Raw genomic sequence first — 14,527 nt, forward strand, 5'->3', positions numbered from 1 at the left:
TGGTGCCAGTCATTCTGCCCATATAAAGCTGCCACCTATCCCTATGGGGCTTGCCCAATCTTCTGTGATTGCTGGCTCCTTTAGCTCACTAGCTGCTCCATCCCATCTGCGTAGGATGCTAGGAGTCCTTTTGATTTGGGGTGTCCCCGGCATTCTGTGTTCTAGGTGGAGCCCAAAGGAGGCCCCACGTCCTCTCCTCCCACTAGGGCCTGCTCATGCCTGACACTGCCCTGCCTTTCCCTCCAGTGCTCCATGCCTTCCTGTGTCACAGCGTTCCATGTCACATGCGCCTTTGATCATGGCCTGGAAATGCGGACTATATTAGCAGACAATGACGAGGTCAAGTTCAAGTCGTTCTGCCAGGAGCACAGTGATGGTGGCTCACGGGGTGAGCCCCCAACTGAGCCTGCGGAGATCAGCCAGTCTGGCGAGGACCTGGAGAAGGTGACACTGCGTAAGCAACGGCTACAGCAGTTAGAGGAGGACTTCTATGAGCTGGTGGACCCAGCTGAGGTGGCCGAGCGACTGGACCTACCAGAGGCGCTGGTGGACTTTATCTACCAGTACTGGAAGCTCAAGAGGAAAGCCAATGGCAACCAGCCCTTGCTGACCCCCAAGACCGATGAAGTGGATAACCTGGCCCAGCAGGAGCAGGACGTCCTGTACCGCCGCCTGAAACTCTTCATGCACCTGCGGCAGGACCTGGAGAGGGTGAGTACCCTGCTGCCTGCCTGTACACCCGACTCAACACCGAGCTCTTGAGCTAGCCAAGGGTCCTGGGTCCCAGACATGGCAGGCTGACCAATACTTAATGTAACTAAGAAGGATCTAGCTCTTTACTTTACAACTTCTTGTCCCTGCACTCTTGCCGGCCTGGTGAGGGTTAGTGAACCTGCCTGGGGCAAAGACTTGAGCCTCAGGCCTTTGGTCCGGCCTCTGCATCCTGCCCAGTCCTGGTTGAGCTGCTGGTGTAAATCCAAGATCATAAAAAGTTGGGGGCTCCACCAGCCAGGCAGGCATGTATGAGCCAACACAAGTGGATATCTGCGCCTCCTGCCCAGCTCGTGGGCTGTTATCTAGCAGTGTAAGCATGGGTTTCCAGAGCTGAGCTTGTGGCCTGGGATTCCATGTGCCTTGGTGGACCAAAGTGCAGCTGGAACTTCTGGAATTTCATTCTGGAAGTACATGATTAGTTTTCTCAGAACTGCCCCCCGCCCAGCTACTTGCTGGAGGCAGGTTAGAGGTGGGACTTGAAATATGGGGGAATCTTAAGGGTTGAGTGAGAGGTCCTGGGGCCCCTGGGTCTGTTGCAGGGGAACTGCTTAGCTCTTGAATCTCTAATGAGTCCCAGAGTTACAGAGCCTGTGGAGTCCTATCAGGTGTCCTCCACAGGCATTCTTGAGCTCAACTTGTCCCCAGGCCCTGGGCAGCAGCACTTGAGGGTTTTTGTGTGACCAGAGGCTGTTGCTGATCTGTTGTAAATCTATTGGGCCATCTGAGCAGGTACTGTACTGTATAGCAGGTAACAATCCAGTATCCCCTTGCTCCTTCACCCAACTCCTCTGCCCTGGGGTCTGGGTGAGGAGGAGCAGACCCTGTTGGCTGGAATCCTACTCCCTGCTACTGTGTCAAAGGGAAAGGAGGGAGTGAGCAAAATTGGCATTGCTGGCTGTGTAGCCAGGGCAGAAGGCACACCACCTCATCCTAGGAGGCCCAGCTTCCAGTCACATGGCAGGTGCGTGAGAGCCCTTGTCAGACCGAAGCAGCTGCCAGAGTTGTCCCAAACTCCAAGGGTCGGCAGTGCAAGCCCCTGATTGGTTTTTTAATCCTTTTTTGTTCATTTATTTATTTAATTTATTAATTTTTGCAAAGGCAGATATACACAGAGAAGGAGATACAGAAAGAAAGATCTTCCATCGACTGGTTCATTCCCCAAATGGTTGTAATGGCCAGAGTGAAGTTGATCCGAAGCCAGGAGCCTGGCGCTTCTTCCGGGTCTCCCACGCATGTGCAGGGTCCCAAGACTTTGTGCTATCCTCTACTGCGTTCCCAGGCCACAAGCAGGGAGTTGGATGGGAAGTGAGCAGCTGGGATACAAACCTGCACCCACACGGGATCCCAGTGGTGCAAGGCAATGGTTTAGTCACTAGGCTGCTGAGCTGGACCCTCTTTTTTTTTTTTTTTAAAGATTTATTTTACTTAAAAGGCAGAGTGACAGAACAAACGAGATCTTATGTCTATTGGTTCTTTCCCTCCCAAATGGTCACAGCTTCATCCTGTTTGCCCACGGATGTGACAGGGACTCAAGTACTTGGGGAATCCTCTTCCGCAGTTTTCCCAGGTGCACTAGCAGGAAGCTGGATCGGAAATGGAGCACTGAGGACCGGAATTGGGGCTCACACTGGGATGCCGGCATGGCAGGTGGCAACTTAAGCCACCTTTCAGCCCAACATTGCCCGTCCTCCTAACACTGTATTCCTGCTGGTTCCACCAGTGCCATCAAGTCTGTACCAGTCTGCCCTATAAAGTGACCGGGCTAGGCTGTTCTGGTGATAGAAAGCCTGGACAAAGGGCCTGGAAGCAGGCCCTCCCAGTTCTGCCCAGGAGATGAGGAGAGCTGACGTCACAGGAAGCCTTACAGAAACTCATTTCCTGGGGCTTGAGCTTGGACTCGGTCCTGGATTGGTGCTGGCGGGCGGCGGGGGACTGGTCAGGAGAAGAGATGGCTGCCTATTTCCTGATCCAAAGTGCAGAGGTGCTCTCTGGACTGTCCTGCAACCTCCTGACCCCACGATTGGAGCATAGGTGGGGCTGAGGACTGAGCGTGGGTGCCCAGGTGATGGAGCTCTCTGGAGGAGTGGGGTACAGAGTCCTCCAAGTCCAGGTGGCCTGGATATCCCCCTCACACACACATGTCAGGAAAAGGAAATGGGCTGACGTTGAGGGGGCCACTGCACAGGGTGAGAAGGGTCCAGGCAGGGTTGAGTGTCAGATGGAGGGGAGCCGGGTGTGGGTGCCATAGCCACAGGTTGCTGACTAGAGTACCCTTCAGCTGCTGCGAAGGATGGTTTTTGCAGAGCCCTACAGTGGGGGTAGCCAGCCCTGCCTGTGGCACCCAGCCAGCAGCCAGGAGGATCCAGCCTGTGGCCAGGCGCTGAGCCAGCTCAGGCTCAGTTCCAGCTGGGAGGCAGGGAAGGGCTTGGGATCCCGGCACTGGGTGGGCTGGGTCTGTGTCCGCTTCCAGCCTGGCCTACTGCATACCGCCTCTGCTTCTCTTTCCATTTCTCTGAACTTTGGGTTTGGCATCTGGAAAATGGGAGTCTGAACCCGGGGGCAGAGCTGGCCCCATGCAGTTTTTTGGGGGCTGTTAGGTTTGGCCTCACTCTGGACTCTCAGACAGTTGGCCTCTTGGAAGAAGTGGGGCCCAGGGATCAGGGCTCCTCCCTGATGGATTTGCCTATGGCCACTGGGCAAGGGGCCCATGCCGCTCCCAGTGAGAAATCCAATTTACAGTCAGTCTAGAAGAGAGGCTTTCCTAAAGTTCAGCTGTAGGCCCCTGTGGCCTCCCAGAGTTATTCCCAGCTGACAGAAACATTGCAGCACTGACAGCCAAATGCCGGCCGCATCCCCTAGCAACCATGCCTTCCCACAGGCTGCTGTGCAGGGAGATGCCTGTGCTGCGGTCCACATCTCCTCACTAGGGCTTCATCCAGGAGTCTGGCCTGGCCTGAGGGTGCACTGATACAGTACAGGCAGATCTTTGGCACCCCGGGGGACTGCTGGGGACTCCCCAAGGCTGTTGCTCCCTCTGCCTGGGGAAAGAGGGTCAGTGGGAAATAGGCCCTGCCCTCCTCAGATACTGGCTACCCGCCAAGTTGTCACTTCATCACTCACTGTTGACTCTGACCTAGATGTCCACAGTGAGACCTATGGGCCCCCGCCCAAGCCCACCTTGTCCTTACAACCCCATGTTCCACAGTCCTTGTCACTGCACAGCTCATAGCCAAAGCCACGCCCTACACCAGGAGATACTGGACAATGAACAAGTGAGTCTGCGGGCACCTGCCAGCCAGCCTGGGCATGACGCAGTGAGGTTCCCATATGGGACTTCCCCTGGCCTGCCCTCCTCCTCAGGGCTGCAGCCTACTCACAGGCACCTGACACCCACGTGCTTTCCCACATTGGAGCCCTCTGGATGCCATCTCCCTTCTTCACCCTCCCTGTGGCCCGGGCCAAGGGAGTCTCTGCCTGGGCCACCATACAGGTCCCTTTCCCCTTCCATTAGAGTCAGCTCAGCCTCCCCTTTTCCCTTGGGAGCAGCCCTCCCTCCCAGCTCCCACACCTTCACCCCAGGACCTTCCTGCCTGGCGGCCCACATGGTTCTACTGCCTTGATTTCCATCTGGGTCAGGCTCCTGCCACCTCTGTCACATCTCATCTGTGCAGCTGGGCACCTAGCAGCTCCGCCTCTCCAGCTGCAGCACCCAGGCTCTGAGCACCCCCATGGTAAGATCCATCAGTTACAGATGCTCCAACTAGGCCCTCACAATGTCTGGGCCCTCTTAAGACACTCTCTAGCCCCATTGGCCATACCGCCAGGTCTCTCTCAGAGGTTGAGGAGGCCCCAGGCTCCACCTTGAAGCACCCCATTCCCAGCCTCCACCTGAGTTGGGATCTGACTGCAGCAAAAGCTCTGGATCTGCACATGCACTCCAGGCGTCTCCTGCCTGCTGCCCCCACCACCTTCCCCTGCCCCGCCTCTATAAGGATCCCAGCAAGTCCATTCTAGCTGCACAAGCCCCACATCTGGGCTCTGTCTGCAGAACCTATTGCTACCAAAACAACTTAATCAAACCGGAAAACCTGCGCTACCAATCGCTGCCCTAGTTACTGGGGACTTTTCTGCTTGATTCATTTTTGTACTGTTTAATTTTTTTTAATGACACTATTTTTTCCTTCAATTAAAAAACAAGACAAAACCTGACAGTGTGAGGAGGCTGTGTGAACATCTAAAATAAGAGCAGCACTTTGGCCCTGAACGCCATTGTGGTGAGAGAACTGGATAGTGCAGTATTTGGTAAAATGGAGCCTGAGTCCCTCTGAGAAGCAAGCAGTTGACGATTCTAGAAAATGAGGGATTGAGGGATCAAAGTGTGGGCCTCATATCAGCCAAGAGTGTTGGATTCACACAGGAGGAAGTTCTAGTTGCCTGTTTATTTGAAAGGCAGAAGGACACGGAGAGACAGATATTCCATCTGCTGGTTCACAGCTGCATCAGCCAGCACTGGGAAGCGAGGGACCCAAGCCTTGGGGCCACCATCCTTCCCAGGCACTTTGGCAGGGAGTAGGATCAGAAGTAGAGCAGACAGAACTCAGCCCGGCTACTCCCATATGGGGTGTGGGCCACCCAAGAAGTAACCAACTCAACTTGCACATTAACGATCTTACTTGTGTTTACCAGTATGTCATCTAAAGCAAATATAACGAGACGTCCAATGGAGTAGGAAAGAAGACACTGCTGGGGTCCTAATGTTCTTACTATTTGATGTTTTTTTTTTAAAGATTCATTTATTTTGACTGCAAAGTCAGATATACAGAGAGGAAGAGACAGACACGAAAATCTTCCATCCAATGATTCACTCCCCAAGTGACCGCAATAGCCCGGAGCTGAGCTGATCCAAAACCAGAAGCCAGAGCCTCCTCCGGGTCTCCAATGTGGGTGCAGGGTCCCAAGGCATTGGGCCGTCCTCGGCTTCCTTCCCAGGCAACAAGCAGGGAGCTGGATGGGAAGTGAAGCTGCCGGCATTAGAACTGGCGACCGTATGGGATCCCGGTGTGTTTAAGGCGAAGACCTTAGCTGCTAGGCCACTGCGCTGGGCCCAGTGGTACATTTTTGAGCCTCACTCTGGAGGCCCAGATATTGGTACCATGTGAAATGTGTACTTGAGGGCTCTGCCCACTCCCAGAGAGAACACTTTAATGGATTAATTGGATGAATAAAGCTCTCTTCTGTTGGTTCACATCTGCCAGGCTCGGGAAGCAAGAGAGCAGGCTCAGGCCTGTTGTAGGCCTGGCCACAGCTTCCAGTGGGCCAGGAGAAATAAGCCGTGGTCGTGTGCACAGACAGTCTGCAACCAGATATCACTACTCAGGCAGCTTAAGGACAGGGGACTGAACTCAGCCTTCAGGATGGACCCCAAAATGCGACAGCAGTACCTCAGCTGGACAGACTGTGGTGGGTCTCAGGTTCAGGATGGTCAGCTTTGGGCTGGCTGTCTGCTGCTGAAGGCTCTTTCCTGAGCTGCAGAGACTACATTAAATGAAGTGTCCCAGGCTGGGGTCCTGATCTTGACCCACCCTGAGAGCTGTGGCTGAGCGACGGTTCCTCAGGGGGAGGTGTCAGATGTGCAGGCAACAGTCTGGCCCAGCCTTAGATGCTTCTGAGTACAGGACCTAGCAAGGGGAGACTGTTCTCAAGCTGGCCTGGCGGAGCAGGTGAGAGTGGTGGTCCTGGAGGCCTCTGGCCTTGGTGCTATGGAGTTGTTCCACAAAAGCTACGTGGATGTGGGAGCCTTGGCCAAAGCTCTGTGAATCTGGCTCAGGTCCCAGTGCAGCAGGCAGACCTGGGTCAGAGGCAGGCTGGCTCAAGTGGGTCAGGAGCGCCCACATCTGCAAAGCCCCCATGTGAGAGTGCGGTCCGGCTCCATGTCCCAGCACCGTGTGTGTCATGGGACAGGTGTTGTCTGTGGTGCCCGTGTGTGAAGAAAGACTGGACAAGAAACACAAGATGACCTTGAAGGCCTGGCCAGATGCGGATGAGCCTTGGGCTATCACGGACTTAAAGGAAAGAAGCTGTGTGGGAGGGACCTTAGGGGCAGTATGGCTGACCTGGCTATGATTGGATCAGAAGCATGTGGTCCCGGGCTAAGGCTGTTCCCAGGGCCTGGGAGCCGGTTCCCGGATGCTGTAGGCAGCACAGGGGGCAGCAGCAGCAGCCTCTATCCTGGTTGCAACCTCCACAAGCGACTGTCCATGAGTAAAGCGGAGAACATCTCTCTTGTGTCCTCAGGTCAGAAACCTGTGCTACATGGTGACACGGCGCGAGAGGACGAAGCATGCCCTCTGCAAGCTTCAGGAGCAGATATTCCACCTGCAGATGAGGCTTGTTGAACAAGATCTGTGTCAAGGTAGGCGCCCTCCCTTATCTGCTACCGTGTGCATGGTAGCCTAGGCCTAGCTCCCTGGAGCAGTGAGGGAGGGAGTGTTTCAGGGTCCCAGGGGCCACTGCTTCCTGCCTGTTCTCTCTAGCACCCAGGTAGGAGGTCCTGAGGGGGCTGTGACGAAGGTGGGCACTGTGGTCCTCAGACCTTCCTGCAGGGAGCTTCCTAGTTTGCCCAGTCCCAGCAATTCTGGAGCTGTGGCTCATGAACAGGGGCATTCCAGGCCCCACATCTCGGTGGCTCAGCTGGGGCTGAAGCAGGAAGGGCCAGGAACTGGCAAGGTATGCCCACAACACAGCCTCACAGGAGCTGCCCCAGGGCTGGGACGTGGCCTCGTGCTCCTTCTGTACAATGCTACTGACTACATCAGCCACAGGTTCTGCTCTCCTCTCACCATCATGTGCGTTTAGCAGACCCGTAACCTGTAGGCCAAAGTCACTGATGCTGATCTTAGCCATTCACAGGCCCTTCCCACTGTGTGCTGGGGAGAAAGCCCTGATGTTGAGTTGTCATGTAGCTAGCAGGCCTGCCATTGCTTCATCAGCTCTGGGTCAGGCTGGGCCTGGCTTGGAGCTGTGGGAAGAGAGCAGCAGGGCCACTGCTGGAGTCCGTGACTGAGGACCTGGTACAGCCAAGTACGGGTACTGGGTCAGGGCAGGTCACAGCCAGGAGGAGCTCACCCTGTACCCAGACTGAAGCATTTCAGGCTTCCTGGAACCATGTGACCAGGGACAAGCTAAGTGAAGGACAAGCCAATCACACAGCAGATTTGGAACAGCCCAGAGGTCAAGCAATGGCATGGTAGAGACACTTGCAGCTGGTATACCACTGCTGGGCACAGGGAGGCTGTGATGCCTCAGGTGAGGCAGAGGGCACTGGCTGTGGCCTGGGAAGGAGTGCAGGCCCTCTTGAGGGCAGCAGGGAGCCTCCCTCCAGAGGACCTGGGGATCTGTCCCAAGGGTGGAACAGGGCAATGCCCCTCAGCCTTGTTCAGGACGCCTTCCTCTGGCTAGCCCAGAAGCTGCACGTGAGGTGCCTTCCTCTGCTTAACCTTGTTGGCAAGCCGGACATGCAGGCCAAACACTGGCTCCCAGTATTCCGTTGACAGTGGTGTCAGGAATGCCCACTAGGCATCCCACCCTCAGCAGTACTCTTTGCCCCTCAGTACCCAGCCCCCTGGCCTGGTACTTAAGGCCTGCCCTGTCCACACTCTCCTAAGGCCCAGGGCTGCTGCAGCCAGACCACATGGTCCAGGTGCTCTGACAATCCTCCCTCCTGCCCCTGTGCCCACCCCAGGAGCAGCAGTGAGCAGCTGTCCCCGCCCCTGGCTGTGACCTTCTGTGCCAAGAAGGGTGAACTCTGGGTGGTGAAGGGCGCTTGGGCAGCCATGCGGTAATGAAGGTCCTGTGTCTGCTCGGGTCACCATCTCCCTCCTGTCATCCTCTAGAACGGTCTGGGAAGAGAGCTAAGGGCAAGAAGAGTGAGTGCAAGAGGAACAGTCGTGAGGCTCCCAAAAGCAGCCCCGAGAAGAAGGAGAAAGTGAAGGCGGGGCCTGACTCCGTCCTAGGGCAGCTGGGTGAGTGACCATCATCCCATGTTGGGTCCTGGCCAGGTGCTCACCCCTTCCACACTCACACCCTGCCCCTTCTCTGGGTAGTACCTGGAGGAGGCCTAGCCCAGTCAGTCCCACATTACCTGCCCAGAATCCTTCCATAAGGACCCATCCTTCAACCCCAGCCTGGAATTAACCCTGGGAGACACAGCGGGCTCACCTCTGTTTTCCCTGTGTCCCTGAAGGACAGGCCCTCATTTGGGTCTTCGCCTCCCAGGATATCACACACAGCCTATGAGAGCAGAGTGGGGTTCCTGTCTAGGCCTCATCCCCAGTATCAAGGAAGTGACAGTTTGTGTGTCTGTGAGGGAGGCCCAGTCTCAGCAACACTGACATTTGTGAGGCTACCTGCCACCTTGCACCTTGCGTCTACTTTGTGACCTCTCTTCCATATCCAAGCTCTTTGCCCTGGTACCCTGGCAAGAAGTGCTCATGACCTCCCAGCGCCCTCTGGTGGCCTGAAGGTGTTCTCCACTTCCCTTTTCCCATCCCCACCATCCCTACCCTCACAGGCCTTCTCTGATGGGTGTAGTGTCCTGTCCTTGCCATCTCAAGGGTCTGCATGATACAGGATTGAGGGGCCCACATCCTGACTTTGTAGCCACTCCAAACGCTGGTGCTGGTGCCGGTCCAGGGGGCAGGATGTCTTTAGAGGAGAAGAGGGGAATGGACAAGATGTCTTGCTTGAATGTGGCCCAGAAGGAATGTGGGAAATTTATGTATATTTGAGCCGGGAAGGCTCCCCTCCCTCTCCCCCCAAAGGAGGGCTGGGCACACCCCTTCTATTGTCTCACCTGCCTCCTCTCCCTCACCAGGCCTGTCCACTTCATTCCCCATCGACGGCACCTTCTTCAACAGCTGGCTGGCACAGTCAGTGCAGATCACAGCTGAAAACATGGCTATGAGCGAGTGGTCACTCAACAATGGGCATCACGAAGACCCTGCCCCGGGGCTGCTGTCGGAAGAGCTGCTGCAAGACGAAGAGACCCTGCTGAGCTTCATGCGTGACCCCTCACTGCGGCCTGGTGACCCCGCCAGAAAGGCCCGTGGCCGCACCCGCCTGCCTGCTAAGAAGAAACCCCCACCACCCCAGGACACGCCCGGCTCACGGACGGCCCCAGACAGGCCCCCTAAGAAGCCCTGGGCCCAGGATGTGGGCAGCATCAAGGGTGGGCAGGAGCCACCTGCCCGGAAGCCACCGCGGCGGACGTCTTCCCACCTGCCATCCAGCCCTGCCACCAGGGACTGTCCCCTCCCAAAAGTCCCTGAAAACCCCCCACTGCTGGACCCCGAGACCCCAGACGAGGCAGCCCCAACAGCTGCTGACTTGAATGTCCAAGTGCCTGGCCCTGTGGCGAATCCTAAGCCCCCAGGACGGCTGAGGCCGTCCCGTGAGAGCAAGGGAACCCGACGGTCCTCAGGCACCAGGCCTGACACTGGGACAGGACCGCCCTCCACCTTGGCCGAACGGCCCAAGGTCAGCCTACACTTTGACACCGAGACTGATGGCTACTTCTCAGATGGGGAGCTGAGTGACTCGGATGTCGAAGCTGATGACGCTGGGGTGCAGCAGGGTCCCCGGGAGGCAGGGGCCGAGGAGGTGGTCCGCATGGGAGTCCTGGCCTCCTAAAACTCACCCCTGGCCATGCCCTGGCCCGTCCCTTCCCCACCCCATGGCCTCAGCCCAGTTACAACTGCCATTTCTGATCTCTGCTGAGGGCCCCCATCCTGAGCCTCGAGCTACCAGTCCTCTGTGGGTTCCTTCTGGATGTTGGGCACATTTTGGATTCCACACTGTCGTTTTTCCTCCACACTGGCCTAGGACGTCAGGAGTCCTTCCTGCATTCCAGCCACCTGCACTGGGCCAGGACTTGTGCACCACCCTTGCCTGGCCCTCGCTGCATTGCTGGGCCTTGGCTTAACCAGAGGTGGTAAAAAGTGGCACTCAGGCCCCTGGCCCGAGGCCGCTGGGTAACTCGCACTGTCGTTTGGGCATTATTTCACAGAAGACAGGCCAGCCCAGGGCCTACCCACCTTGTCCCGGGGTCTCACTGGGGCTCATTTCTTTTTTTCTGTTTGTTTTTTTTGGGGGGAGTTGTTTTTTTCTTTGGAGGGGGCGGGGGTCCTGCTGCACTCCACTGATCCCCAAGACAGTTCACTAGGTGACCCCCAGCCAGAGACTGCTCACTGTCACAAGCACAACGAGTCTATCTGAGAAAGCACTGATGGGTTGCTGGGGCCTGCTGGCTCCTGGGCACCCAGCAGCTGCTCCTGACCAGCCCACAGCATCGGAGGCCTACTCCCCAACCCTGTAACCCCTCCTCACCGCCCTGCCCCTGCCAGCGCCGGGCCCAGCAGCTCTGGGGAGGTGGGGCTCCTCCAGTCCTGGAGCTGTGCTGTTTACTCAGGGGACTCCCATGCAGCAGCCAGTTGTGCAGGTGGCTGCTGGGAAGGGCCAGTGCCCAGCCAGGGTGGGGGACTCAGACCAGCCCCTTGCAGAGAACCACTCGGGGGGGACTCCCGCTTCCTTCCTTTCCTTTGGGGCCAGTCCTGGCCAAAGTCTGGTCACTCCCAGACAGAGTTGACCAGACCAGACCATTTGCCTTTTCGAGTTTCCTAGTCCTGCTAAGAGATGAGCTTCTTCCTTGGTTTCCTCTAGGAAACCCCTGCTTCCAACAAGCAGTGGGATCCCGGGGCCCAGGGCAGGCCGCTGCCAGCCTTCCTTGGTGCTGGCTGAAGTCTGGGGACATCCCCCTGTTCCTCCATTCTCCTGAGCCTTAATCCCGTCTCTTACCTGTGCCCTGTTCCCCACCACTACTGCCCTACCTCCTCCTCCCCTCACCCCTGTAGGTCCCAGGTAATGGCTGTGGAAAGTTTTAGTGGAGCGGCCCCAGGGTGATAGCTCAGGGAACACAACAAAAGGGATTCCTCGAAAACGTTGTATGTTTTTTTTTTCTTTTATGAATTACTCCGGGGTTACTTCTGCCACTGGTGAAGCCAGAAAATCTCCAACAAGAACTTTGCAAAAGTCCAGTGAATCAGTCGAATCATTCTATGGATGCCAAAGAATATTTTGACCATAACACAGCACAGCCGGGACCTGACAACTTGTCACTTGGACTTTTTGCCAATCAAGTTCTTGAGCAACAAAGGACGGAGATGGGCTCGTCGTGTACCTCCACAGGGATGGGCCCAGCCCTGGCAAGAGAAGGCTTCACTGCCGCTCCCTTGCACCTGGGTATGGGGGTTCAGGTCCTGGGATGGGCCCCCCTCTCCCTCCCCAGGAGCTGGCCTGGACTCAAACTCACAGTGGGGGTACAATCCCGCCAGTACAACCAGCATGGAAAAGTCTCAACCCTGTGGTTCCCACCCATCCACCCAAGTCTACAGAGCAAATAATGTCCAGGGGCAAGCCTGGCCATCGCCTGATCCCTGACTCAAGGTACGACAGTGGCATCAGCATTGACACTCAGTTCCATGTGGATTTTCGCAAAATAGGCAACTAAAGACAACTTTGGTTCAGACGCCGCACCCTGCGCGTGCAGTCCAAGGTGGACACCAAGGGCATGGGTGGGCGTCGGGAGGGCATGAGCTACCACGTAGTTAGTCTGCCTGCCTGCCTTGGTAGTAGTGACCAGTGCAGTGTCAGCATCAGCGTCCCAACCCCAGTCTCTGTTTACTGCCTTTGAATGGCCCTCCTCCCCACCCCAGGGCTTTGGTCCCTGCTGGCTGGCAAACTTCCTGTGGCGTTGTGGGAGGAAAGGCCTAAAGAACAACCAAACCCTGCTAGGGATTGTTCCAGTGGAGTATTTTGGAGAGAGGCTGGTTCTGGGACCCTCAGCACCCAAGTGTATGGGAGGCAAGCTGGTTGCTGGGCTGCTTCACTACCACACCAGCCCTCACACCAACTTCACGAGGCAGCCCTCCACTTCGAGGGAGGCCACAGGCTTCAAACAGGCTGGGATGCCAGTCCGCTGGCCCTGACCCCTTTGCCTGTCTCCTGTTAGTCATGGCTCCTTCACTCCTTTCCTGACCTCCTGTCTACACAGTAGAGGGGGCCTTGCCCGACTCCAATACCATGGCAGAGCTTTCTCCCAACCGCATCTGCCCACACATCGGCTGCCTCCTGTCCGGGAGGCAGCAGCTGCTCCGTAACTCATTCTGGCTGTTGTCCCACATTCTCACCAGTCCTGGTCACCCTACCTGACCTCCAACTCCCTCATCACATGACAAAGGATAATGTGCAAGGAAAAGTATTTTTCTGCATCATAAGTATATTTTGAAAGACAAAAGAAGAACACTCCTCTCATAGGAATGCTGCCCTGGGGCAGAGCCTGAGCATTTGTGTAGGAAGAGCCTCTTTCCTTGGGGAAGCTGCCTGGGTTTCCAGATGTGGCACTGGGGTGTGGGGTGCATGTGTCCTTGTTCATGCATGGCTGCAGGTGCATCCCACAGGACATGGCATTGTCCTAGCGACTCCACTGTCCAGTTCTAACAAATCAGCAGCAACAGTACTTGGCACTGCCTTGCTCTGTGCCAGGTGTGGTCAACCTCTACCTGTTCCTGACGCCCTGCAGAATGATCTGGAACCCTATAGCCTGGCCCTCAGGGAGGCCACTTCCCCCATGTCCCTGGCCCATCTGGCCACATTGGCCAAAGAGCCAGGGCTGGAGTCTGGGAACCTTGGTTGTTCTTTAAGGCGCTTCCTGCCACCTTCTCCCTCAGTCGCATGCCTTGTGCTGCAATGGTCTTGAAGGGTGGTGGGGGGGTGATATGAATGTCACAGGAGGAGACACCTTCTGTCTGTTTCAAAGAAAGTGATGTGCCATTTGTTAATATACAAGAGAAATATTGAAAATATATTGAAAAGAGCAATTTTAAATTATTTTTGGCTTATGTTGCAATATTTATTTTCTTGTATTAGAGAAGATTCCTTTGTAGAGAAAAAAATGTATTTTTCATTACCGCAAAGACCTATTTCTCCTTTTTGTACATTGTCCATGTTTGCAACCCTTAACGAGCAATAGAATGTCTGGCAGCCTGTGTGTGGCTGCCGCCTGCTGTGCCCTGCATGATTCTGTGTTGCCGCTGCTGCCTCGCCCCCAGCCCCATCCTGTCCTGTTCACTGACCGGGCTGTCCGGATCCCGGCCCCTCTCACCTCCACCCCATCAGGGCCTGTGTCTCCTGGAGCCCTTTGCACTCCTCATGTGTTGGCAAACGCAATCAATAAAGCAATGTTTTCTGTGCTGGCTGGTATGAGACTCAATTGCATGGGGTGTGCTGGGGCCCTAAGGATAGTGGCAGTGGGTAGGTTTGGTAGACATTTTAGACCACATGCAGGGGAACTGCTCAAGGGCAGGCCAGCATTCAGTTCTCAGGGCTGTCCCTTGCAGCTCAAAGATCCAAATCATACCTCCGGGCAGAGGCAGTGCTTTTGCTGGCTATGTGCCTGGGACAGCAGGACAGCTTCCCAGGGCATCTGCCCCTAAACCTGAAGATGTCTGGTTCATTCCTCGCTTATTCACAGAAGCACTCATGCAGTAGTTAGTGCTGAGCCAAGCAGGTCTAGAAACAGCTCCTGGTCCTCTGTAGGCTAGTCTGAGGCTGGGGCGTTGGGGCCAGATTCAGCGAGCGTGTTTTTTTTTTTTTTTTTTTTTTGAGGAAGCGGCACCATTAGTTAATTCACTCATCCAGC

The 14,527-nt window shown here is 55.9% G+C and overlaps 1 protein-coding gene across 6 annotated transcripts in view; it reads left to right on the forward strand.

The window, feature by feature from the left end:
* The window catches only part of JADE2 (jade family PHD finger 2), a 76,462-nt gene extending 62,384 nt beyond the window's left edge, over positions 1 to 14,078 (forward strand). For all 6 annotated transcript variants that reach the window (XM_040971894.1, XM_040971866.1, XM_040971875.1 and 3 more), the window contains 4 exons: positions 247 to 711; positions 7,069 to 7,186; positions 8,667 to 8,795; positions 9,647 to 14,078. In XM_040971894.1, the coding sequence (XP_040827828.1) occupies positions 247 to 711; positions 7,069 to 7,186; positions 8,667 to 8,795; positions 9,647 to 10,461 (1,527 nt within the window). In that variant the 3' untranslated portion in view covers positions 10,462 to 14,078. The remainder of the gene's footprint in view (positions 1 to 246; positions 712 to 7,068; positions 7,187 to 8,666; positions 8,796 to 9,646) is intronic.
* The last annotated feature ends 449 nt before the right edge of the window (positions 14,079 to 14,527 follow it).

This window comes from Ochotona curzoniae, unplaced genomic scaffold (genome assembly GCF_017591425.1).
Source record: "Ochotona curzoniae isolate NIBS_2020 unplaced genomic scaffold, NIBS_Ocur_1.0 contig_1, whole genome shotgun sequence".
Lineage (NCBI taxonomy): Eukaryota > Metazoa > Chordata > Mammalia > Lagomorpha > Ochotonidae > Ochotona > Ochotona curzoniae.